Source organism: Myxine glutinosa, chromosome 14 (assembly GCF_964187855.1).
Source record: "Myxine glutinosa chromosome 14, kmMyxGlut1.1, whole genome shotgun sequence".
Lineage (NCBI taxonomy): Eukaryota > Metazoa > Chordata > Myxini > Myxiniformes > Myxinidae > Myxine > Myxine glutinosa.
The window spans coordinates 41,203,567-41,224,463 of record NC_136274.1 but is presented as its reverse complement, the minus strand read 5'-3'; the positions used below and the strand labels follow the sequence as shown (position 1 = coordinate 41,224,463).

Here is a 20,897-nt window from a genome sequence, read left to right as displayed (position 1 = left end):
TGTTCGTGGGGGTTACACGAAGTACTGAACTGTAATTTTACTGTCCGTAATCCCAGTCGTAAGTTAACTTTTGTTTTTGTTAAAAAAAATTTTGGCTAATGTGCAAAATAAAGAGATACTTCTGGAAAACGTACAGAGGTTTAACACAGTACTGTCCATTAATTGAGTTTGATATCAGTTTACATCACTTTCAAGGATCAATTTATTTGTTTCGAAATGTCAAATGTGGTTTTTGTTTCTTTTAAAGGTCACATTAACAAAATCTAGAATAATTTCAACATAATTCCAATGAACTTTTGGTTCTAAGACGTCTTGAAAAGTAAGTTCACCTCCACAAAAAAAATATTCCATATTAAATGCCACCAAGTCTGTAAAACCACTTCTAAAAAACGCATTGTGAAAGTAATTAATAATGACTGCTGCAAAGCAGTTCTTTCAGCCATAAGTCACTCGGAGCCAGATTTTCCAAAGAGCGCCGGATATGGCAATGTTTTGGTTTTGATCAATTTGGGTAGCACGTGGTCATACCCTGTGTTGTCATGGGGGATGAAATTGCCTTTGATGAGATGCAGTGTTTTTTTGTTTTTTTTTGGCCTTTCTCTTAAGGTCTGCTTCTTCCGTATACAGCACGTAGCTGCAGATAACATAATTTGCTTTTGAAACACCATGATGACAGTTTATATCTGTGCTGAGATTCAAATCCAGGTTGAACAGCTCACAGGAGAGTGTTTACACCTTTAGGCTATCCTGTTCGGTCTTTGGAATGAAATACGATTGTTCAAACACACGGTACCTGATTTGCCCCAGAATGTCGTAAGTGGACCTTGTCATCGGAAGAAACTTGGCAAAATTTATTTGGAATGTTGCGGAGGCTCACTGTGCCTCTGGCTTCGGTGAGTGTATTTGTCTCAGGATTGAAAAGTAGAACCCAGGACACTTTCATCGAGTAAATGTCTCTTGTTGCTCTTTTTCTTGCAGATTGCTTGGACTCTAATTTAAAAAAAAAAATTCTTCCAGAGTTTTGTCGAAATTTATTTTCATTCTCGAGTAGAAGAACATGTTGAATGGCGTTTGCCATTTCCGAGTAAATTAATGAATCGTTGTTTCTTCTCCACTCATCCTCTAGGCCTGGGAACTCAAGGTCTATACAGGATTGTTGGTGTCAGTTCAAAGGTGCAGCGTCTGCTAACAGTTGCCATCGGTAGGTGTCCCGGATAAGTTTGCTGACGTTTCTCACTGATAATATGCCAATGATTATTTGTTATTGAAATGTTGATGTGGACATTCTTTTTGTTGCCACACAAAGGATTGGGTGGTCATCTTCTGTGCCGTGTTGCTCAGATGAGAAGACTTCATCGGATGTTGACCTGAACGATGCACAAGAGTGGGACGTGAAGACCATCACAAGTGCACTAAAAACGTACTTGAGGTAACACGTCCATTGCTTTCATTCGAAGTCAATGTAAACTGCTCTCCAGGTTAAACACCATTACCACCAAACAAAACAAGAAGAAAAAGACATAGAATGTCATAGCCCCTGTGGTTTTAGTAATTTTGCTGTGCAGAGTTGAAGGCCGTCAGTCAGCCATCTGTGGTCGGATTACAAAACAAAATCTTCTGCATATGTATACTCTCATGCATTGTCTTTGTGCCAAGTTTGAAAAAAATTGTTCATGCATGTCGAGAAATAGTTGGGGACACGTTTATGTAACAAAATGACTGCCAGTCGACCAGCTTGGATCCGATCTCAAAAAAAAATGATGTACATATGTAACCCATCATTTTCTGTGGACCAAGTTTGAACAAGATCGGTAAATGCATGTCCAAGAAATGGTTGAGGATGTGGTCAATATAGCAACCGCTCAGGGCAGTACTATCGTTCTGACTTATGAGCGTTAAAGTGGTGCCCGGAACTATCTTGCACTCTCCGTGTCAGGATTGCTGGTGTTACTTTCTCTCACTCAAACTACAGCTACCGGGCTGGCTTCAATCTCTCTCTGTCGCAAACAAACACCATACACTCTTCATCATACACTTTTCTTCTTTTATTTAAAGCCTGGCCTCAATTGGGACTATATAGTCCGTGACTGGAGCCTCCAAATTAAAACAGTATATATACAGTATATCGGTTTTTAAAAGAAATGTGTATTTAATCTTTTGACTTCTTTCAATCAGGGCTTCTTTCAAATAAAAAGCGTCTTTTTTTTTTCTTTTTTCTTTTTTTTTCTTGTTTCTATCGTGGTACTTTGCCATGGGCTTTCAGCTTGTAATATATAAAAGAATCATTCCAAATCCCAGTCTCATCCCATTCCATATCATTGCAGAATGTGATGAGGTTTAAATCACCCATGTGTGTTGTGTGATTGTAAAAAATAAAAGTAAAGCGGTTTTCAGGTAGTTGTTCGAGCTTCAAACAAGTTGTTTATTCTCTATTTCGACTTGTAGTTGTGATACCCTCCTGGGATTTGTTGCATGCATGTATTTAACTATTACGTCTGCTTCCGCCCCCACCGACTCCACTCGCCCTTCCCACTCCCAGGAATCTTCCTGAGCCTCTCATGACATACGACCTGTATCGCAGCTTCATTCAAGCAGCAAGTGAGTTGGCGAGTGTGTTGTGCACAGTAGATCTTGTTTTTTTTATGGTGGTATGATTTTATTTTGTTCTCTCTCATTTATATAAAGGTAACATGCCACAAATCTGGAAATTTTGGGAACGAATGGTTGCTTGTTTTCAGGTTAAAAGATGAAGAATCGAAGGATTTTGCACTGTTTTGACAAAAAAAACATTAAAACAAATGTGTATACACTGTTAATTTATTGGATTATATGCACCACTTTTAGTATGTCATAAGTGTGATCATTCTGGTTGATCGAGCGATAGGAGTAGTGAACATTTTCCCTCTGAATGATTGGACTTCCGGTATCCCCACGATACAAACAATTGTTTTTTTAAAATCTCAAAATGAAAGTTTTAGCTTGAAAAATTGGCGGTTTTGAGGTTAAACCGGATTTTAGGATTCCAGATTTGGGGTTGGTTACCTGAATTAAATTAGCCTATGTTGTTTCTGCATTGGGTATTGTGTGGGTGTCCAAATTATGATTTGTGTTATTGGTCATTTATAACCGCCATTCAATTCTAAAACCGTAAATAGCCTCCCCTTTCATTTCTTCATTTTTATTAGAATACCAAAAGAATGTTTAACTTTGAGTGTCTTCATACCAGGAAATTGATTGTGTAGATGCTGATAAATGAAATTTGCAATTAAGGAATTGACTCTCCCGTTGCTGGGAAGACTAGAATGTACTGGATGCAAACTCCATTGAAAAACGAATTGAAGATTTTTCAAGTATATTGGTCGGGTGGCTTTATTATTCTCTTTATTTTTTTTATTTTTATTTTTGTGTATACAGAACCGAGGCTCGTGAAAGAGCTAACATTTATCAAACAAACAAATCAAACAGACAAACAAAGTACAGGGTGTCTCAAAATAGATGGAACCCATTAACATGATAATAATTTATTACTCAGACAAGAAACTCCAAAAAAGATTCCATTTCAAATATAAAAAGGGGAGCGGCAGACAAGATGGGGAGAGAAGGGGAAGCACACAAACACAACATTTGAGAGCAGACATCGGAAGATGTGTGGGAGGGAGAGGGGTTGGGAGGGGGGAGGCGTGGGAAGGGGGGGGGGGGGAGAAGTATAAAACACAAGGACACCAAGGACTTCCAGGAAAGAAGTTGGTATTTCAAAAAAGTGGATTTGGGGTGAAATTAGCGGGGGTAGAAAAGATCAAGGTTTTGGATGGGGGAAGATAAGAGATGGTGGTGAACAGCTGTTTTAAAGACCTGGAGGGAGGAGTGGGATTGAAGAGAGTGAGGGAGTTTGTTCCAGAGGCGGGAGAAAAGAGGAATGAGGGAGTGAAGGTGAGCAGAGAGTCTTGATTTTGGCAGTTTAACCATAAGAGGGTTGCAGGCAGATCTTGTGCGACCTGCAGGAATATTTGGGGGACAGAGCCCAGAGAGAGCTGGGGGAGCAAGGCTGGAGAGGAGTCGGTAGAAGGAAGAACGACCACCAACCTGCCTGCGGTGAGTAAGTGAAAGGCCCTCGGAGATAGCTTCAATCACGGGAGATTCCAATGATTCTGAACGCTTTGGTTTCAACAGCGTGAAGACGAGCTAGGTGTGAGGCAGGAGCACCAGCCCAGAGGGGAGAGCAGTATTCCATTGAGCTGCGGATGAAAGCTTTGTATGTGGTGAGGAGCTCAGGTGTGCCAAGGAAGGACTTCGCACGACGGAGGAGGCCCAGTCGGCGACAGGCTTTGGAGGCCAGATTTGAAATGTGGTTTTCCCAGGAAAGATCATGGCAGATAGTGAGACCCAAAAGCTTGAGTGACAGAAATTCCTGGAGAGGATTATTCAGAAAGTGGATGGGAGGGTTGTCCAGTCGGTCTTTTCGGAGAGACATCGTAAGAATGTGAGATTTCTCAGGATTGAAAGACATGTTCCACTTGTTTGACCAGTCTGTGATTTTGTCCAGGTCTGCAGAGAGTGGGGAGGCTGCAGACTGCCGATCTGAGAGATGAGGAATGGAGCGGCAGAGAGTGGAGTCATCAGCAAAGAGACAGAGAGGATTTTCAAGAGAGTCAGAGAGATCATTGATGAAGACAAGAAAAAGCACAGGGCCCAGAACACTGCCTTGGGGAACTCCAGCCTGAACAGGAAGAGGAGATGAGAGAAACCCATTCAGGGCCACACGTTGACTACGACTAGAGAGGACTTCCGCCAGCCATGCGTGGAGATTTCCATGGATACCAAAGGAGGAGAGTTTGGTGAGCAGAGCGGGGTACCAGACCGTATCGAAGGCACATGATATGTCAAGGGAAACGGCTCTAATTTCCTGTTTGGCATTGAGGACCTCCATCCATTGTTGAGAGAGCAGAAGCAGCATGTTCAGAGTAGAGTGACCAGGTCTGAAACCAAATTGATGATCAGAGATCAAGCCATTGGAGCAGAGGAAAGATTTCATATCCGAAGCAATGATGGATTCCATGACTTTGCTGATAATTGGGAGAAGGCTGATTGGTCTGTAGTTGCTAGGATCTGTTTTTGCACCTTTTTTGTGTAAAGTGGTGATGTTGGCTGATTTCCAAGCAGATGGCAGATGACCTTGAGCAAAAGAGAGGGTGAAGAGAATAGAGAGAGGGTGAGATAGAGTGGCAGAGCAGGATTTTAGGACCCATGGGCTGATGCCGTCAGGTCCAGTTGCAGAATCAGTCGAGGGTTGACAGAAACTTTTCCACCTTGTCAGGAGGAAAGGACACAGAGTCCAGGAGCAGCTGGGTACGACTGGGTACGGTGGGTACAGAGAGGGATGGGTTTGGGACACAAGATTTAGAGGCAAACACAGAGTTGAGGCATTCAACTTTTTCACGTGCGGATTCAGCTGTGTAGCCGTTTGTGGTAAGGGAGGGAATGGAGGGGGAACAAACGCCAGAAACAGATTTGACCAGATGCCACCAGGATTTGGAAGAGGGAGACAGATAGAGTTCGAGTTCGGTCTTGAGAACGGAGAGATATTGTTTCCTGGCTCTCCTGAGGGTGGACACACACTTGTTTCGGGCTTTGTGAAAGGAAATGAGATTTCCTTCCGTTGGATTTGCTTTCCAGGAGACGAAGGCAAGTTGTTTCTGGGCAACAGCCTCACCACAAGATTCCATGTACCATGGATGGGAGGAAGGGTATGACAACTGAAGACGAGATGGGATAAATCTGTGCATGAGAGAGAGCAATTTACTTTGGAAGAATTCCCAGGATGAGTTGATGTCAGAGGCGGTAGAGATGGGAGACCAGTCCAGATGATTGATGGCTGCTTGAAGACCATGCCAGTTGGCCTGAGTGAAATGCCAGACTCGTCGACGCTGAGGAGGCTCTCTGAGAATGGTCAGAGAGATGTCCACTTTAACAAGCACATGATCAGATGAGCCGATTGGAGCAGAAGAAGAGCAGCAGCAGACATTTTCAGGGAAGTTAGTCATAACCAAGTCCAGAAGAGAAGATGCTCCATTGACTGAGATCCGGGTCGGGAAATTGACAGATTGTGTCAGTCCCAGTGAGTCGCAGAAGTCCTTTGCTGAGGAGCCATGGCTGGTCAGAGAGGTACCCACACCCAGCCAACTGGCATGGTGACAATTGAAATCACCACAAATGAGGAAGAGAGAGTTGGGATGAGTAGATAGAAGTTGGTCCATATTATCAGACAGCGAGATGTAGATGGAGTCATCACTGTTTGGTGGACGGTACAACACACATATGAACAAAAGGTGGGAGTGAAGGGGAAGCTGTAGTCAGAGGTATTCCTGGGGGTGAGGTGGAGAGAGGGCAGTGCAGGGCGAGTGAGGAAGAGTTTTTGATAAAGATAGCAACCCCACCTCCAGGACGAGGCTCAGGTCTATCATACGGAGAAGGGAGTAACCCGGGAGAGATACTAAGGAATCAGAGACATCATGAAGGAGGAAAGTTTCTGTTAAGCAGATCACGTCTGGTTTGTCAGAAGCAACCTGTATGGAGGTTGCAAACCAACTCTGTTTGTTTGTTTCTCTGGTTGTCAATCGCCTACAGGTCATAATTCTAAACCGATCGTCATGAATCTTTACCAAGTCGTTGAGGTAGTCACAACTGAAATGCCTATTGATTTAGAGGTCAAAGGTCATCTTGAGGTAATATTTCTAAAATCTGCATTTTTCATCCGATTGACTTGAAAGTTGACCAGCATTTGCATATTGGGTCACTTAATTGGGAAAACAACTCTTTGAGGTCAATAGGTCAAAGGTCGTCAACTCGAGGCCAAACTTCTAAAATCATCAATTTTCATCTGAAAAATCGTCAATTTCATCCAATTAACCTGTATATTAAAGAGCAATTGCATAGTGCATCACTGAATTGGGAAACCAACTATTTTTGAGGTCGAAGGTAAACTCGAGGTCAAACTTCTATGGTCAATTTCAATCTGAAAAAATCAATTTTCATCCGATTGACGTGAGCTTTGCTTAAGATCGTCAATTTAAATCTTAAGTAAATGGACAATTTGATGTAGCCATGCCAGCTTTTTTGGAGGGGAGATGGGTGGTGGATTTTGCAAGTATGCTCTGTACGACGTCTTGTTTATTTGTCTGTCTGTTTGTTTGTTTGTTTGTTTGTTTGTGAACAGGATATCTCAATAAGGTTGTTGACGGATTCAGCCAAAATTTGGTGGGGAGGTTGGGTATGTGACAAGGATGAAATAATTTAATTTTGGTAAAAATCTGGATGTGGATCTGAGAATTTTAAAGTGATTCTTCACCATTGAGAGACAGGACAAAAAAACTATATGAAGCACTATATCTCAAAAGGTTGTGGATGGATACGGACGAAAACGGACGAAACTTTGTGGACAGGTTGGGTGTGTGATGATGAAGAATTGATTCCATTTTGGTGAAGATTTTTACCCGGATCCGTGAAATTTTTTCTCTGATTCTTCATGATTGAGGGATAGGGCTAAAACCAATATAGAGCACAATATCTCATCAAGTTGTGGAGAAATTCTGACAAAACCCGGTGGGCAGGTTGGGTGTGTGGCAATGGTGACGAGTAGATTTTGGTTAAGATCTGAATCCGAATCCAGAAATTAGAACTTTTTAATTTTTCAAGTGATTCTTCACCATTGAGTGATTAGGGCAAAAAACGATATATAGTTCAATATTTCACAAAGTTGTGAATGACTGATGACAAAACTTGGTGGATGAGTTCGGTAAGTGACAATAACAAGCCAATTCGATTTTGGCTCAGGTCCGAATCCAGATCTGACCTGTCAGGGGGTTACAAAACATAAACTGTTCAGCCTGTATACTCTTGACTGAGTGTCGTTCTAGTTTTCTCCACCACCGAAGGTGGATAGAGGTTAGGTTTTCACCCTTGTCTGTTTATGTGTGAATAGGATATGTCAAAATGTTGTGGATGGATTAGTAGGAAATTTGGTGGAGAGCTTTTGGTATGCGACAATGCCTAAATAATTGAATTTTGGTGAAGATCCAGATATGGATCTGAGAATCTTTAAAGTGATTCTTCACCATTGATAGATAGGGCCAAAAACTATATATAGCATGATATCTCAAAGTTGTGCACTGATTTGGACGAAATTTGGTGGAGAAGTTGGGGGTGTGACGAGGAAGAATTATTTCAATTTTGGTGAAGATCCGAATCTGGATCCAGATATGGGAAATTATTATTTTCTTTAAGTGACTTCACCATTGAGTGATCGTGCCAAGAACGATGTATAGCACGGTGTATATTTCAGATGTAGATGTTTCAGATTTCAGATGTATAGCCAAGAACGATGTATATTTCAGAAGGTTGTGGTTGACTTATTCCAAAAAAAAATCTTACAAGCTGATTAGATTTTGGTTCAGGTCCGACTCCAGATCTGACCTGTTAGTGGAATACAAAACGTAAAGTGTTGAGCCTGGCGGAGGTATGCTCTCTACTGAGTGTTGTTTTAGTTCCAATTGCACCTATCCTCCCCCAAAGGAATAAAATGCCAAGAAGGGTGAAAATAAAATGCCAATAAAGAAATGAAAAATGGTGGGATATCTGCTCTGTGGGATCTGCGGGATGAAAAAAAATATATAGAAAATTGTATGTATCAAACAAAGATTTCACAAGCACAGATTCAGGGTGCTCTCAATCCCTGAAAGTTTCAGCTTCCTAGGTCAAATCATCACGGAGTAGTAGATAATACACACGCACATACATGCATGCATATGTTGATTACATTGCTTTGCGTTAGAGTAAAGAGGATGGAGTGTCTATTTTCCTACCTGATGTTCTCTGAAATATAATTTGACGTTTGGGGTGTAACGTCATGATATGCATGTACCATTGCTTTAATGTAGAGCTGGAGCAGCAAGAAACTCGAGGCAAGGCTGTACATGCTCTTGTGTATCAGCTCCCTGACAGCTATCGGGAAATGCTCAACCTCATCATTCGCCACCTCATCACGTGAGTGTGGCTGCAGCACAGTGAAATAAAAACCTGATATTAGACTTTGCGTGGCACTGTATTACTAAGTATCGTTTGTTTGTTTTCTAACTGCAGGGTGTCAAACCAGAGCAAGAGCAATCTGATGACCGTGGCAAATCTGGGGGTCGTCTTTGGTCCAACTTTGATGCGAGCTGAAGAGGAAACTGTGGCAGCCATCCTGGACCTGAAGTTCCATAACATTGTGGTCGAAATAATGATAGAGAATTATGAGAAGGTATGGAGATTTTTGCAATTTTTTTATTATGTCGGATGGTCAATGTGTCATTAAAACGATGTAGGAATCTGGTTGAAATCATATTTTGCTCTCTTTGCTAGATATTCCACTTGCCTCCGGATCCAGATGCGCCACTGCTGCTCCCACAGCCGAACGTACCTCACAGGCCGGGTCGTCAACAGGGAAGTTTTAATCTGAAGGTTCGTCGCCCACTTGCCATCTACAACCCTGTGTCTCCAGCTAATGGTAAGTGAGGAGGTTGAGGATGAAAATAGATTTCCTTGAGTCCATGCTTTAAAGTTTAAATGGATTAAAGTTGCATATTCATTCCTTCATTCATTTATTTCGTTTGTCTATGTATTTTGTTTATTTAGGGGTGGTTCCAGCCATGTACTGTAACTGGAAATTTGATTCCTTTGCATTTACATTTGAGCCAACTAGCACACCTACTTCCCATGGGAGTGACAGGAAGGGTAATGTTATCTTCTTTGGGGTACATAGATTACAGTAGATCTAGGTTATGATCAATTAGTCTGTGGTGGATGCGATAAGTATATAATACTTCAAATACGTCAGGATTCCTCCAGATTTCTTTCAATTTAGTGTTAAGTAGCAGTAGTGACTGTTTAAAAAGTAATCAATCATACGTGTTTGTGGTTTATAAATTTTTGTTACTGCTGATAGGCTTCAAACTACCCTGAACCCTCACGCATGTATGCATAATTATAGTAAAGTTTACAAGATATAGTGACCGGGAGCTACAGGACTATCCTTTATCCTGTATCTTATGATAATGAATGATGAAGATTTTGATTATTTTGTGGATTAGTGATTCCTTGGAAAAATAGTTGTTTTTTTCTCGGACGTGTACTTCCTCGCATCATGCAAATGTGAAAAATATGAATATGCTTGCCCCACGATAGATAATGTATGTATTCATGTTATCACGGCATTTGTCCAAGTCGGAAAAAAAACCCTTGGGGAGAGGATATTGTTATAGATCGCGGCTAGATGTTATAGACCGAGCGGTTGGTGACCGCGACCTAACAAACTTACCCGATTCCACCCGAACGTTGACTAATCGCGCTACGCTAGATCAATTGAGGAAAAGGACACAACGGCTGGGATTCAAATGACACGACACCAAGGGTTCAGTTCTCAAGACCTCCGGAGGAGGTTATATTAGGGCGGAAGGTCAGATTACAGGAATGAGAGGGACAGCATAGAAAGACAGGCACTTAGACACACTTATCTTATTCCCTGACAGACGACAGATAAACAGGACAAAAACTGACTCACACGGGGATTGATGGCAAGGAAAGGCAGAATCGATGGCTCCAGGTGCACCTGGGCTCAGGGCAGGATCGACCCGGTCCGGTCTAGAGATGCGGGGAGGTCGCAGCGCTCGGATGTGGTGATTGTCTTCTCAAGCTGGGGGCGCATCTCTCGTCACATCCGGTAAGTGGCCGCGTATATCCGGCGGGGAGTGACACGCCCTCGGCTCGTTAGCTCCGCCCCAGATGGAATCGGTCCGCCCTTCTTATTGGGTGTGTGCGGGGGGGTTACCTGCTCCGCCCTTGACGAGGGGCTGACAGGGAGCCCCTTCGTGGTAACCCCGTCGGAGCGCATGGTCAATGGTGGCTAACCGAGCCGGTGTGAGGACGCACACTCCCCCCGCGCCGCGCCGTTGTTGTAGTTGTTGTTGTAGTTGTTGTTGTAGTTGTTGTTGTAGTTGTTTGGGGAAGAAGATGGGAGGAGGTATGGGAAGGTCCTAAACTCACTACTGGTGCCATATAATCACATTCTGGTGCAACGAAGAGTCAGAATTAATGGAAACGAGTCCTTAACTGACATAGACTAAGAATAACTAGCAAGATGTCCGAAAGTTGTCTACGTGAGATGCGGTGGACCTGGGCACGACATTTAATGGGGGAAAAAGGGGAAGGTCGGTTCTACAGAGTGTTGTTTACAGACAATGGGACTAGGGAATGGGGGATTGGGGATAGTTGGGGAGTATTGGGGAAATAGGGGAGTATTTACAAGCGGATATTGAGGCCAAGTCCCATATCCGCAACATTGTACCCTTCTCTACCCTCGGGGCGTCCCGACCCGATAAATTTTTACCTATTTTAGTGTGGCACTCAGATGTAGTTCCCTCTACTATTAACTCTACCCTGAGTGCGACAGTTTTACAGATATTCACAAATGAGTAAATATGTCCCCCTGCGACGTTGCACCCTTCTCCTCTCAGAAACACACCCACAGGATAACCGAATCGCGGAAAGAATCCTCAAACTAAACATACAGCCGGTAGGGAGCATTATTTACACAAGACTACGCTGATATTTACACTACGATCCAGGACCTGTTTTTGGAGGAACACATGCAGATGTTATGCATAGAGAGAGCACGCATGCCAGCATCGATACACCAACCTACGAGTGCTCTGTGGCCTTACGGCCTTTAATAATGTGCAGAGCACCCCTTCCCAGCACCAAAAGCACCACCCCATCACACAGTCAGCACCATCCGGTGCAGTCACCATTGTTCAATGAATAAAAATAAATTCAACAACCCCTAACCCTGCAGGTGTCTCTTGCTCTTCGTGTGGTGCACGTGGCCTTCTGGCTTCTTTCAAAAAATAAAGAAAGGCGCCAACCGCGTCCATTTCCTTATTGTGGCCGTCAGGGTGCCAACTATTAGTGGTTCACCTGTTTGGCATAGGTGCCACGTTGACCCATAGGTCCATCCATGGGTGGTGCTTGGCCGCATAAGAACTGCGGTCCATGGTGGGTGGCCACAAACATTGCGGTCCATATGGTGTATCGATCCCGGCAGCAAGCAGCGAAAGTGCAGGCCCACAACTGCGAAGCCAGCACCTCTCTCTCCTCTCTCTCTCTGCCCCAAAGCCAGATCCTCGGAGGTGGGAGACAAAAGAAGCAGACAAGTGAGTAAGGTGGTAAGGGCGCAAAAGTGCACGCAATGTAAGATGATGCACACTGGGGGCACATGGGAACCAGGTGAGACAGGTACGTTCCTACCGTACGCCCCCCCCCCCCCCCACCAGGTAACCTACATGGCCCCTCCCTTACCCCTTACTGTATCCACAAAACACAACACTACCCATAAACATCTACTTTACAAATTAACAAACATCCCTACTGTCTTCCCCGTTCCTCCCATAAACCAAATTCGTCTTCTCTCCCTCCTAACCAATCAAATTTGCCATTTTCAACTCTCATCAAAATTTGCCATCTCCAACTGAACATCATAATTTGCTATCACCAATTCATCATCAGTCCCTCCTAGGGAGGGAGAGATGGAATCACCCCAATGTCTCATCCACGTCGTGATGCGTCTCACAAATCCTCACAGCAATTCTCATTTCCTGCAACAAAACAAAGAAAACACAGGTGTGGAGTCATCATCATCACCACAGGCAAGTGGCTGCGTATGGTGCGACAGGTTCATCAATCCTAACTATTTCCTAAATGACTTTAACAACTTTACATTACCCGGGGTCTTTCTCCGGCCAAACCATTGGCCCTCTTACACTATGGGTTCTAAAAACCAATTCCCATTGGCCAAACTGTGGTGCTCTTCAATTTGGGGTCTCACTCCCCCGATTCATCTCCCGGTGCCCTCGCACAATTTCTGGGCCGCGACGTGTACCTCTCCCAGCGGGTCTACCCACCTGCACACCCCCACCACTGCAGTTGCCTCCGAGCTTACCTGCTCCTTACCCTAACCTAACTACCTGGGGAAGGCCCTCTGGCGCTCTCCCCACTCGGTGCCCTCTCTGGCACTGGGCTGCCCGATCCACACCCGGGATCCTCAGGCACCCACTCACAACTACCGGCTCCCAGAGCCCACCTGCGGCCTCACCTGGCCGACATCCTCACAGTGGTGGAGTGCCCAACCAACTACACGCACTAACAGGCTACACGCCCAGCCATTTCCACAACACTAATGCACCCATCCTCAATACCATTCTGTCACCCGCACCACAGATGCCAATATCCAACCACAATTTACCTGTACCCTCTACCTAACACTTACACTACCCGCCCCGGGTACTCGTGAAAGGGGTCCACTCTTCCCCCATCCACACCTTCGCACCATGCACACCACTCCGTACCACTTACTCCAACTCTCTCCACACACCTGTACTTGCACACCTGTGCTCTCACACCTGGTGCCACCTGCACCCTTCTCTCCCCAAGCGCATTCGCGCTGATCCACAACACTCATTACTCACACACTGCTCCACACACCTGTCCAGTTGCACACCTGTGCAATCACACCTGTTCGATCACACCTGTTCAATCCTCACCTGTTCAATCCTCACACACACGGCATCATCTCAGCTAACTACTCCCCTCTGAAACTTGCGCTTCCCAGTCGTCCCTTTAAACTATTACGCTCCCACGTCATTATCATCCATACTAATCTACCTGCGTCCCCACTACAGGTATCAGTCACTATCTAAACCTTAACGTTACCTACGGTCATCTTCTAGGGCCCTATCAATATAACCTAACCCACCCGGGCTAGTTTTCACTGCCATACACCCCATAATCTATAGCTCCTTTGCCCCCACCTATGGGAAGGGTGGCAGGGATGCCACCCTTACCCACCGGGCCTATCGCTCACTACCAATTTTGCACATCAAATTTCCACAAATCAAAAATTTTCCAATCACTACCCATCATCCGCCAATCACTACTGCCAATCCTTTGCCAATCATCAAATTTTGTTTTTCTCTAATTTTGGGGCCAAAACACTAACCTCATCACCCAGTCTACTCACTACTGCCTCTCGGTGCGCCAATTCCTGTCCAAAGCCCGGCTTCGTAAAGCCAAGCCATGAATGCGGGTTGTTTGGTGCCAGCGGCTGGATACGTCCCGCATTCGGTGCAGGGACGGGGGCTTACCCGTGCCGAAATCCCACGCACCATCTCGGCACGGAGCCATCCAATGTCCCGCTCTCGACCTGCCGGCACGTCTCACCAAAAAGTGGTCGCCATGACGACCCTTTCTATCGGGCTGCCAGCTCCGCCTAGTGGAGCACGGACGCGGCCGTTCAAAGCGAGGCCCGGCACGCACCGAGGGCCCGCTTCGGCTAAAAGTCGACCTAACCTCTAACCTGGTTACGGTCGATGCTTCACCTGGATTCTTACACCCCGCAGCCCGTTCCTTGCTCACACATCCAGCCGTGCCCATGCTCCTCGTACCTTTCCTTACACACCCAGGTACACTCATTCCACTCACAGCCTTGGTCACACACCTGACCACCGAACACTTTGGCACACATTCGTTGGTTGCACACCTCACCAACACACCTCTTCGCGCCCCTTCCTCGGTCACCTCCTCTGTGACAATCACAGGTGTGCTCTCACTCGCACACCCAACCACGTGCCTCACCACCAACTCCAGCGTGCATTCCCACTCACGCTCTACCATTCCAGGTGTGCTTCCTTTCTCACCTGTCACCACCAACTCACGCTCCGTGTCACTCGTACTACTCTCACCACTATTCTTGACAGCGCACTCACCCTTACTCCCCATGCACCTGTCCGTCACACACCTTTCTCGCACACCCTCCTGCGCACACTCTCCCGTCACACCCTCTGTAACACTCACCACAGGCGTGCATTCTTCCTTGCCTTTGACAGCGCACTCTTTCCCCATGCACCTGTCCGTCACACACCTTTCTCGCGCACACTCCTGCGCACACTCTCCCGTCACACCCTCTGTAACACTCACCACAGGTGGACACTCTTCCTTACTTTTGACAGCGCACTCTTTCCTCATACACCCCAGAGTCGGACTTTCTCGCACACCTCCTTTTTCGCACACCAGACCTGTCGCACACCTCACCAACGGCCTCTCACGAACACCCGGGTCCATCTCGACCCCCAAGCTTATTAAATCCCCTGGCGCATCATACGCACGACCATATTGGTCACCACTTACACCGGGTCCTCTTCCTCTTCGCTTCTCCTCCATCACCTGCGAATCCCTCATCCGGTTAATGAGCACATCATCACGATCCGAACACAGACTTTGGACCAATTCTTTTACTTCCTCCTTTATCTCTTTCTTATCCTCTCTCCGTCGCTTCTTAATTTAGCTCACCCCTTCTTCCACTTCTTCTAATTTCTGCTTCACCTCCTTCATCTCTTTGTGCGCCCCTTTAAGTTCTTCCTCTAACTCCACTTTATTTTTTTCTATGTGCTCCCGCACCTCCCGCTCTTTAACCTCCATCACCTCTACCACCTTGTCCATTTTCCTCGTCAGGTCCTCATGTACCGTCTGACACTCTTTTTTAATTACCCCTACGTCCTTTTTCATCTCCTTCTGTGTCGATTTTAAACCCTCTATTACCGCTGTGTTCTTCTTTACCTGGTCCCCCAACTCCTTTTGTCCCACTGTCAGTTGTTCTACTCCCAGCGTCAACTCCTCTATACCACTTTGCAATTTTACAGTCCCCTTTCTCACCTCCTTTTCCATGCGCTCCTTACAGTGCCTCACCTCCTCGCGCACTCCTCCGACCTCCTCACTCACACCTCTTCTGATCTCCTCTCCCATCACTTGCATCTCCTGCCCAGATGCCACCCTCATCTGCTCCATTTCCTCCCTGTGAGCATCCAGTTTGGTTTCTACCCCCATTCTGACCCCCTCTATCTGCTGCCCCATTTGGTTAACTTCCCTTTCCGCTTGGTCCCTCATGTCCCTCAATTTGCCTTCCATACTGTTTTCTAACCCCTCTAACCCATTTTTCACTCCCTCTATCTGATTCTCCTGGGCAGCCATTCTATTTTCTACCCCCTCTAACCCCTTTTGCATCCCTTCCATTTGATTCTCTTGAGCGGCCATTCTGTTTTCTACCCCCATTAACCCCTCCTGTATTTCCCCTAATCTATTGTCTAATCCCTCAAATTTGTTGTCTAGTCCCTCAAATTTGTTTCCTAATCCCTCTATTCTACTCCCTAACCCTCCGATCTGGGCCCCCATGTCCTCCCTCAATTTCTCGCTATTGGACCCCATCCTTTGTTCTAACCGTTGGCTATTGGCCCCCATGTCCTCCCTCAATTTCTCGCTATTGGACCCCATCTTTTGTTCTAACCGTTCGCTATTCTGGGCCATAAGGGCCTTCATTTGTATTAAAAAAAGGTTCAAATCCACCAGGGGCGCTGCCACGGTCGCGGGCGCGGTCGCCGTGACCAGCGAGGCGCCATTTCGCGCGCCCGCCATGTCGGGCGCAACGACGCTAATTTGTGCGTCTGCTACCCTCGCTGCTTCGCTCTCCTCGCGTCCCTCAATTTGGTCCTGGACCGACCCTGCCTCACTCTCCACTACCGGACCCCAGCTGTCTTGGTCTGCCATAGCGCGACTTTCAAAATTCGGGTTTTTATTTTCGTAAAACACAATCAAATTTCGCCGTTATAATTTCGAGCGGGAAACGCGCTCCGAGTCGAATTCTACCTTCCAACACCAATTGTTACCCTAGTGGTACAATTGGTGTTCCAAAATTTGGGCCTAATAAATTTAGTCCCAGGTTCGAATCCGACACTCCTGACACCAATTGTTATAGATCGCGGCTAGATGTTATAGACCGAGCGGTTGGTGACCGCGACCTAACAAACTTACCCGATTCCACCCGAACGTTGACTAATCGCGCTACGCTAGATCAATTGAGGAAAAGGACACAACGGCTGGGATTCAAATGACACGACACCAAGGGTTCAGTTCTCAAGACCTCCGGAGGAGGTTATATTAGGGCGGAAGGTCAGATTACAGGAATGAGAGGGACAGCATAGAAAGACAGGCACTTAGACACACTTATCTTATTCCCTGACAGACGACAGATAAACAGGACAAAAACTGACTCACACGGGGATTGATGGCAAGGAAAGGCAGAATCGATGGCTCCAGGTGCACCTGGGCTCAGGGCAGGATCGACCCGGTCCGGTCTAGAGATGCGGGGAGGTCGCAGCGCTCGGATGTGGTGATTGTCTTCTCAAGCTGGGGGCGCATCTCTCGTCACATCCGGTAAGTGGCCGCGTATATCCGGCGGGGAGTGACACGCCCTCGGCTCGTTAGCTCCGCCCCAGATGGAATCGGTCCGCCCTTATTGGGTGTGTGCGGGGTGTTTACCTGCTCCGCCCTTGACGAGGGGCTGACAGGGAGCCCCTTCGTGGTAACCCCGTCGGAGCGCATGGTCAATGGCGGCTAACCGAGCCGGTGTGAGGACGCACACTCCCCCCGCGCCGCGCCGTTGTTGTAGTTGTTGTTGTAGTTGTTGTTGTAGTTGTTGTTTGGGGAAGAAGATGGGAGGAGGTATGGGAAGGTCCTAAACTCACTACTGGTGCCATATAATCACATTCTGGTGCAACGAAGAGTCAGAATTAATGGAAACGAGTCCTTAACTGACATAGACTAAGAATAACTAGCAAGATGTCCGAAAGTTGTCTACGTGAGATGCGGTGGACCTGGGCACGACATTTAATGGGGGAAAAAGGGGAAGGTTGGTTCTACAGAGTGTTGTTTACAGACAATGGGACTAGGGAATGGGGGATTGGGGATAGTTGGGGAGTATTGGGGAAATAGGGGAGTATTTACAAGCGGATATTGAGGCCAAGTCCCATATCCGCAACAATATATATTATTAGAATTATTACCCTCGCCTGAGGAGAGGGTATTGCATTTGAGTTTGTTTGTCTGTCTGTTTATTTGTCTGTTTGTCCGCACAGAATAAATATGATTTTTCTCTGCAACTGTTGGTCCGATTGACAGGAAATTTTCACCATAGGTGCAACTCCACCTGTATAATTTTTTAAAATCATAATTATGACATCATAGGTGACGTGGTTTGGCTGCCATCTTGGAAAAACCGAAAAACTTTGCACCTCTATATCTCCAAAAGCGCTGAATAGAAAAAATTGAGACATGGCTCATTTTAAAGAACTCCATGCGGAATAACATTTGTGAATGATGTCATAGGTGCCTCCATTATGAGGTCATAATTTGACAAGTACAAAACGTCATCCGATCAAGATGAAATTTGTTGAGCATAATCTATAAATAAAGTAGTGGAGAAAAAAAAATAATGATGTCATCGGTCACGTGTTTGGCCGCCATATTTGTTTTAACACAAAAGCCTTAAAAAAACACTGAAAATACATCCTGGCGAGGGTTTGCAATCTTCGATTGCTCTTTTTCTTGTTTTTTTTTTGTAATAACATTAATATTATGCTATTATCATTGGTTTTTTTATTACGGTCAGAACCCGATATTCGCGGTCCCAATATTTGCAGGTCCACGTATTTGCGGTTGATAAATTATGACCTGCTTCTACATTCACGGCTCTGTTTCACGCGCATTCACAGTTTTTCACAGGTGCAAAAATGAATTTCACGGGCCACGAGTATGACAGTTCTAAAACATATCTTCCACCAGACACGCAAAAAACATATCTTCCACGAGCCGCGAGCATGACCTGTTTTTATATTTGCAGCCCTGTGCCTCATGTTTTCATGGCTTTTCATGGCCACATAAAAATATTTTAGCCGCGCTGTATGCGAGCTTCGCTGGATATCCCACCATTAACACTGTGAACATTGTTCCGCAGGATATGCCACCATTCTCAATGTGAACATTGCTCAGCAGGATATCCCTCCATTCCCACTGTAAACATACCTTCAGGATATCCCACCATTCACACTGTAAACATACCCTCGAGATATCCCACCATTCACAATGTGAACATACCTTTGGGATATCCCACCATTCACAATGTGAAAATACCTTTGAGATATCCCACCATTCACACTGTGAACATTGCTTCCCAGGATGTCCCACCATTAACACTGTGAACATTTCTCCGTGGGATATCGCACCATTCACAATGTGAACATTGTTCCACAGGATATCCCTCCATTCACAATGTGAACATTGCTCAGCAGGATATACCACCATTCACACTGTAACCATACCTTCGGGATATCCCACCATTCACACTGTAAACATACCTTCGGGATATCCCACCATTCACACTGTAAACATACCTTCGGGATATCCCGCCATTCACACTGAACATACCTTCGGGATATCCCACCATTCACACTGTGAACATATCTTCGGGATATCCCACCATTCACACTGTGAACATACCTTTGAGATATCACACCATTCACACTGTGAACATTGCTTCGTGGGATATTCCACCATTCACACTGTAAACATTGCTTCGCGGGATATTCCACCAGCTGCATAACACTCATCCCCTGCAAGTTACTGCACAGAATGAAAACACTCCACCACATGTATTGGTGCAATTAGCTGTCCCCCTTTTCTCATTGAAACAATGTCCTGACATTTGTAGGATTTTCCTCAAAATTTGTGATTTTCCACAAGTTGGGGACCATCAAGAACATATCCTCCTTTTCCCATTGCAACAATACCCCCACATTCATGGTTCTGACATTCACGGCATTTTTCAGGAATGTACCCTCCACAAATGTCGGGGTCCGACTGTACTTTTGTTATTAAAAGCGGCCTTGGAAAAATGCCATTATTAACTTTCTGAACACGGACATACACCTTGATACGGATTTCGCCCTAGGTGGAAAACCCCCTTGGGGAGGGGGACAAATGAAGTCGCTATAACCTCCACCGTGTTACCCTCAGCCCTCCTGTCAAGTTTGGTTGAAATTACATAAGTAATGACTGTTTGCATCTGGTCAGACAAATAGACACCAAATTGAGTATTTTAGAATCATAACAGTGCATACCAAGGACGAGTGCTGTGGGATTTTGTGCTCAGTTTTAATTGTTTTCATATAAAGTTTTGAACTTGTTTCACTTGGGATAAAATGAATACAAACTGCATTGCCTATTGGGAATATTTGTGCCTTTGAAGAGACTTGACATTTAAAAAAATCATACTTGTGATTTCATATTAATTTTGTGGCACAGGCCAAAGCTCTGAACAAGTTCAGGTGGAGGGGAATGAAAAGGTGGATGCAGCAGCACAGGGTGGCACGAGTGACAGCTCGGATTCAATTTCTTCTCGGTCATCTAATGCAACTCCGGTGCCAGCCACCCCACCAGGCGCATCGACCATATCTGACCCACCAACACTATCTGACCCACCAATACCAGCATTGTGCGAGGATTCTACCTTTCCGGTTACTGGAGAGATGTAAATTTATTTATTTAGATTATTTCCCTTCTCTGCTGTCTCCGTCTTCCTTACTTCCATCTTTCTCACTCTCACTCTCACTCTCACTCTCCGCCTCTCTCCGCTTATCTATCTCTTTCTCCTCTTTCCATCCTTCCTTTCTCCTTCCTTAAGTCTCCTTACAGAAGTAACCATAATTTGCATGAGAACATTTTCGGTTAGCTGTGCATTTTGGCACAAACCTTGTTTTGCATGATTCGAACATTTTATATGAAATGTTTAGTTTTGCTTAAATCTTGCTAAGCCTCACAAAAAAACACGTTTTCTCCCACAGCACTGCCTCAACTTCTGAGACTACTCAGACATGTTCTCCAATATCTAGTGTGGCACAGGGAAAGTAAGTTTTATGCATTTACAG

At 45.4% G+C, this 20,897-nt stretch overlaps 1 protein-coding gene across 6 annotated transcripts in view; it reads left to right on the top strand.

Moving 5' to 3' along the window:
- Window positions 1–20,897, top strand: part of LOC137439650 (rho GTPase-activating protein 42) — a 76,832-nt gene extending 55,935 nt beyond the window's left edge. For all 6 annotated transcript variants that reach the window (XM_078767914.1, XM_078767912.1, XM_078767917.1 and 3 more), the window contains 8 exons: window positions 1,127–1,201; window positions 1,342–1,429; window positions 2,540–2,598; window positions 8,934–9,039; window positions 9,136–9,295; window positions 9,397–9,541; window positions 20,275–20,500; window positions 20,814–20,897. In XM_078767914.1, coding sequence (XP_078624040.1) covers window positions 1,127–1,201; window positions 1,342–1,429; window positions 2,540–2,598; window positions 8,934–9,039; window positions 9,136–9,295; window positions 9,397–9,541; window positions 20,275–20,500; window positions 20,814–20,880 — 926 coding nt within the window. In that variant the 3' untranslated portion in view covers window positions 20,881–20,897. The remainder of the gene's footprint in view (window positions 1–1,126; window positions 1,202–1,341; window positions 1,430–2,539; window positions 2,599–8,933; window positions 9,040–9,135; window positions 9,296–9,396; window positions 9,542–20,274; window positions 20,501–20,813) is intronic.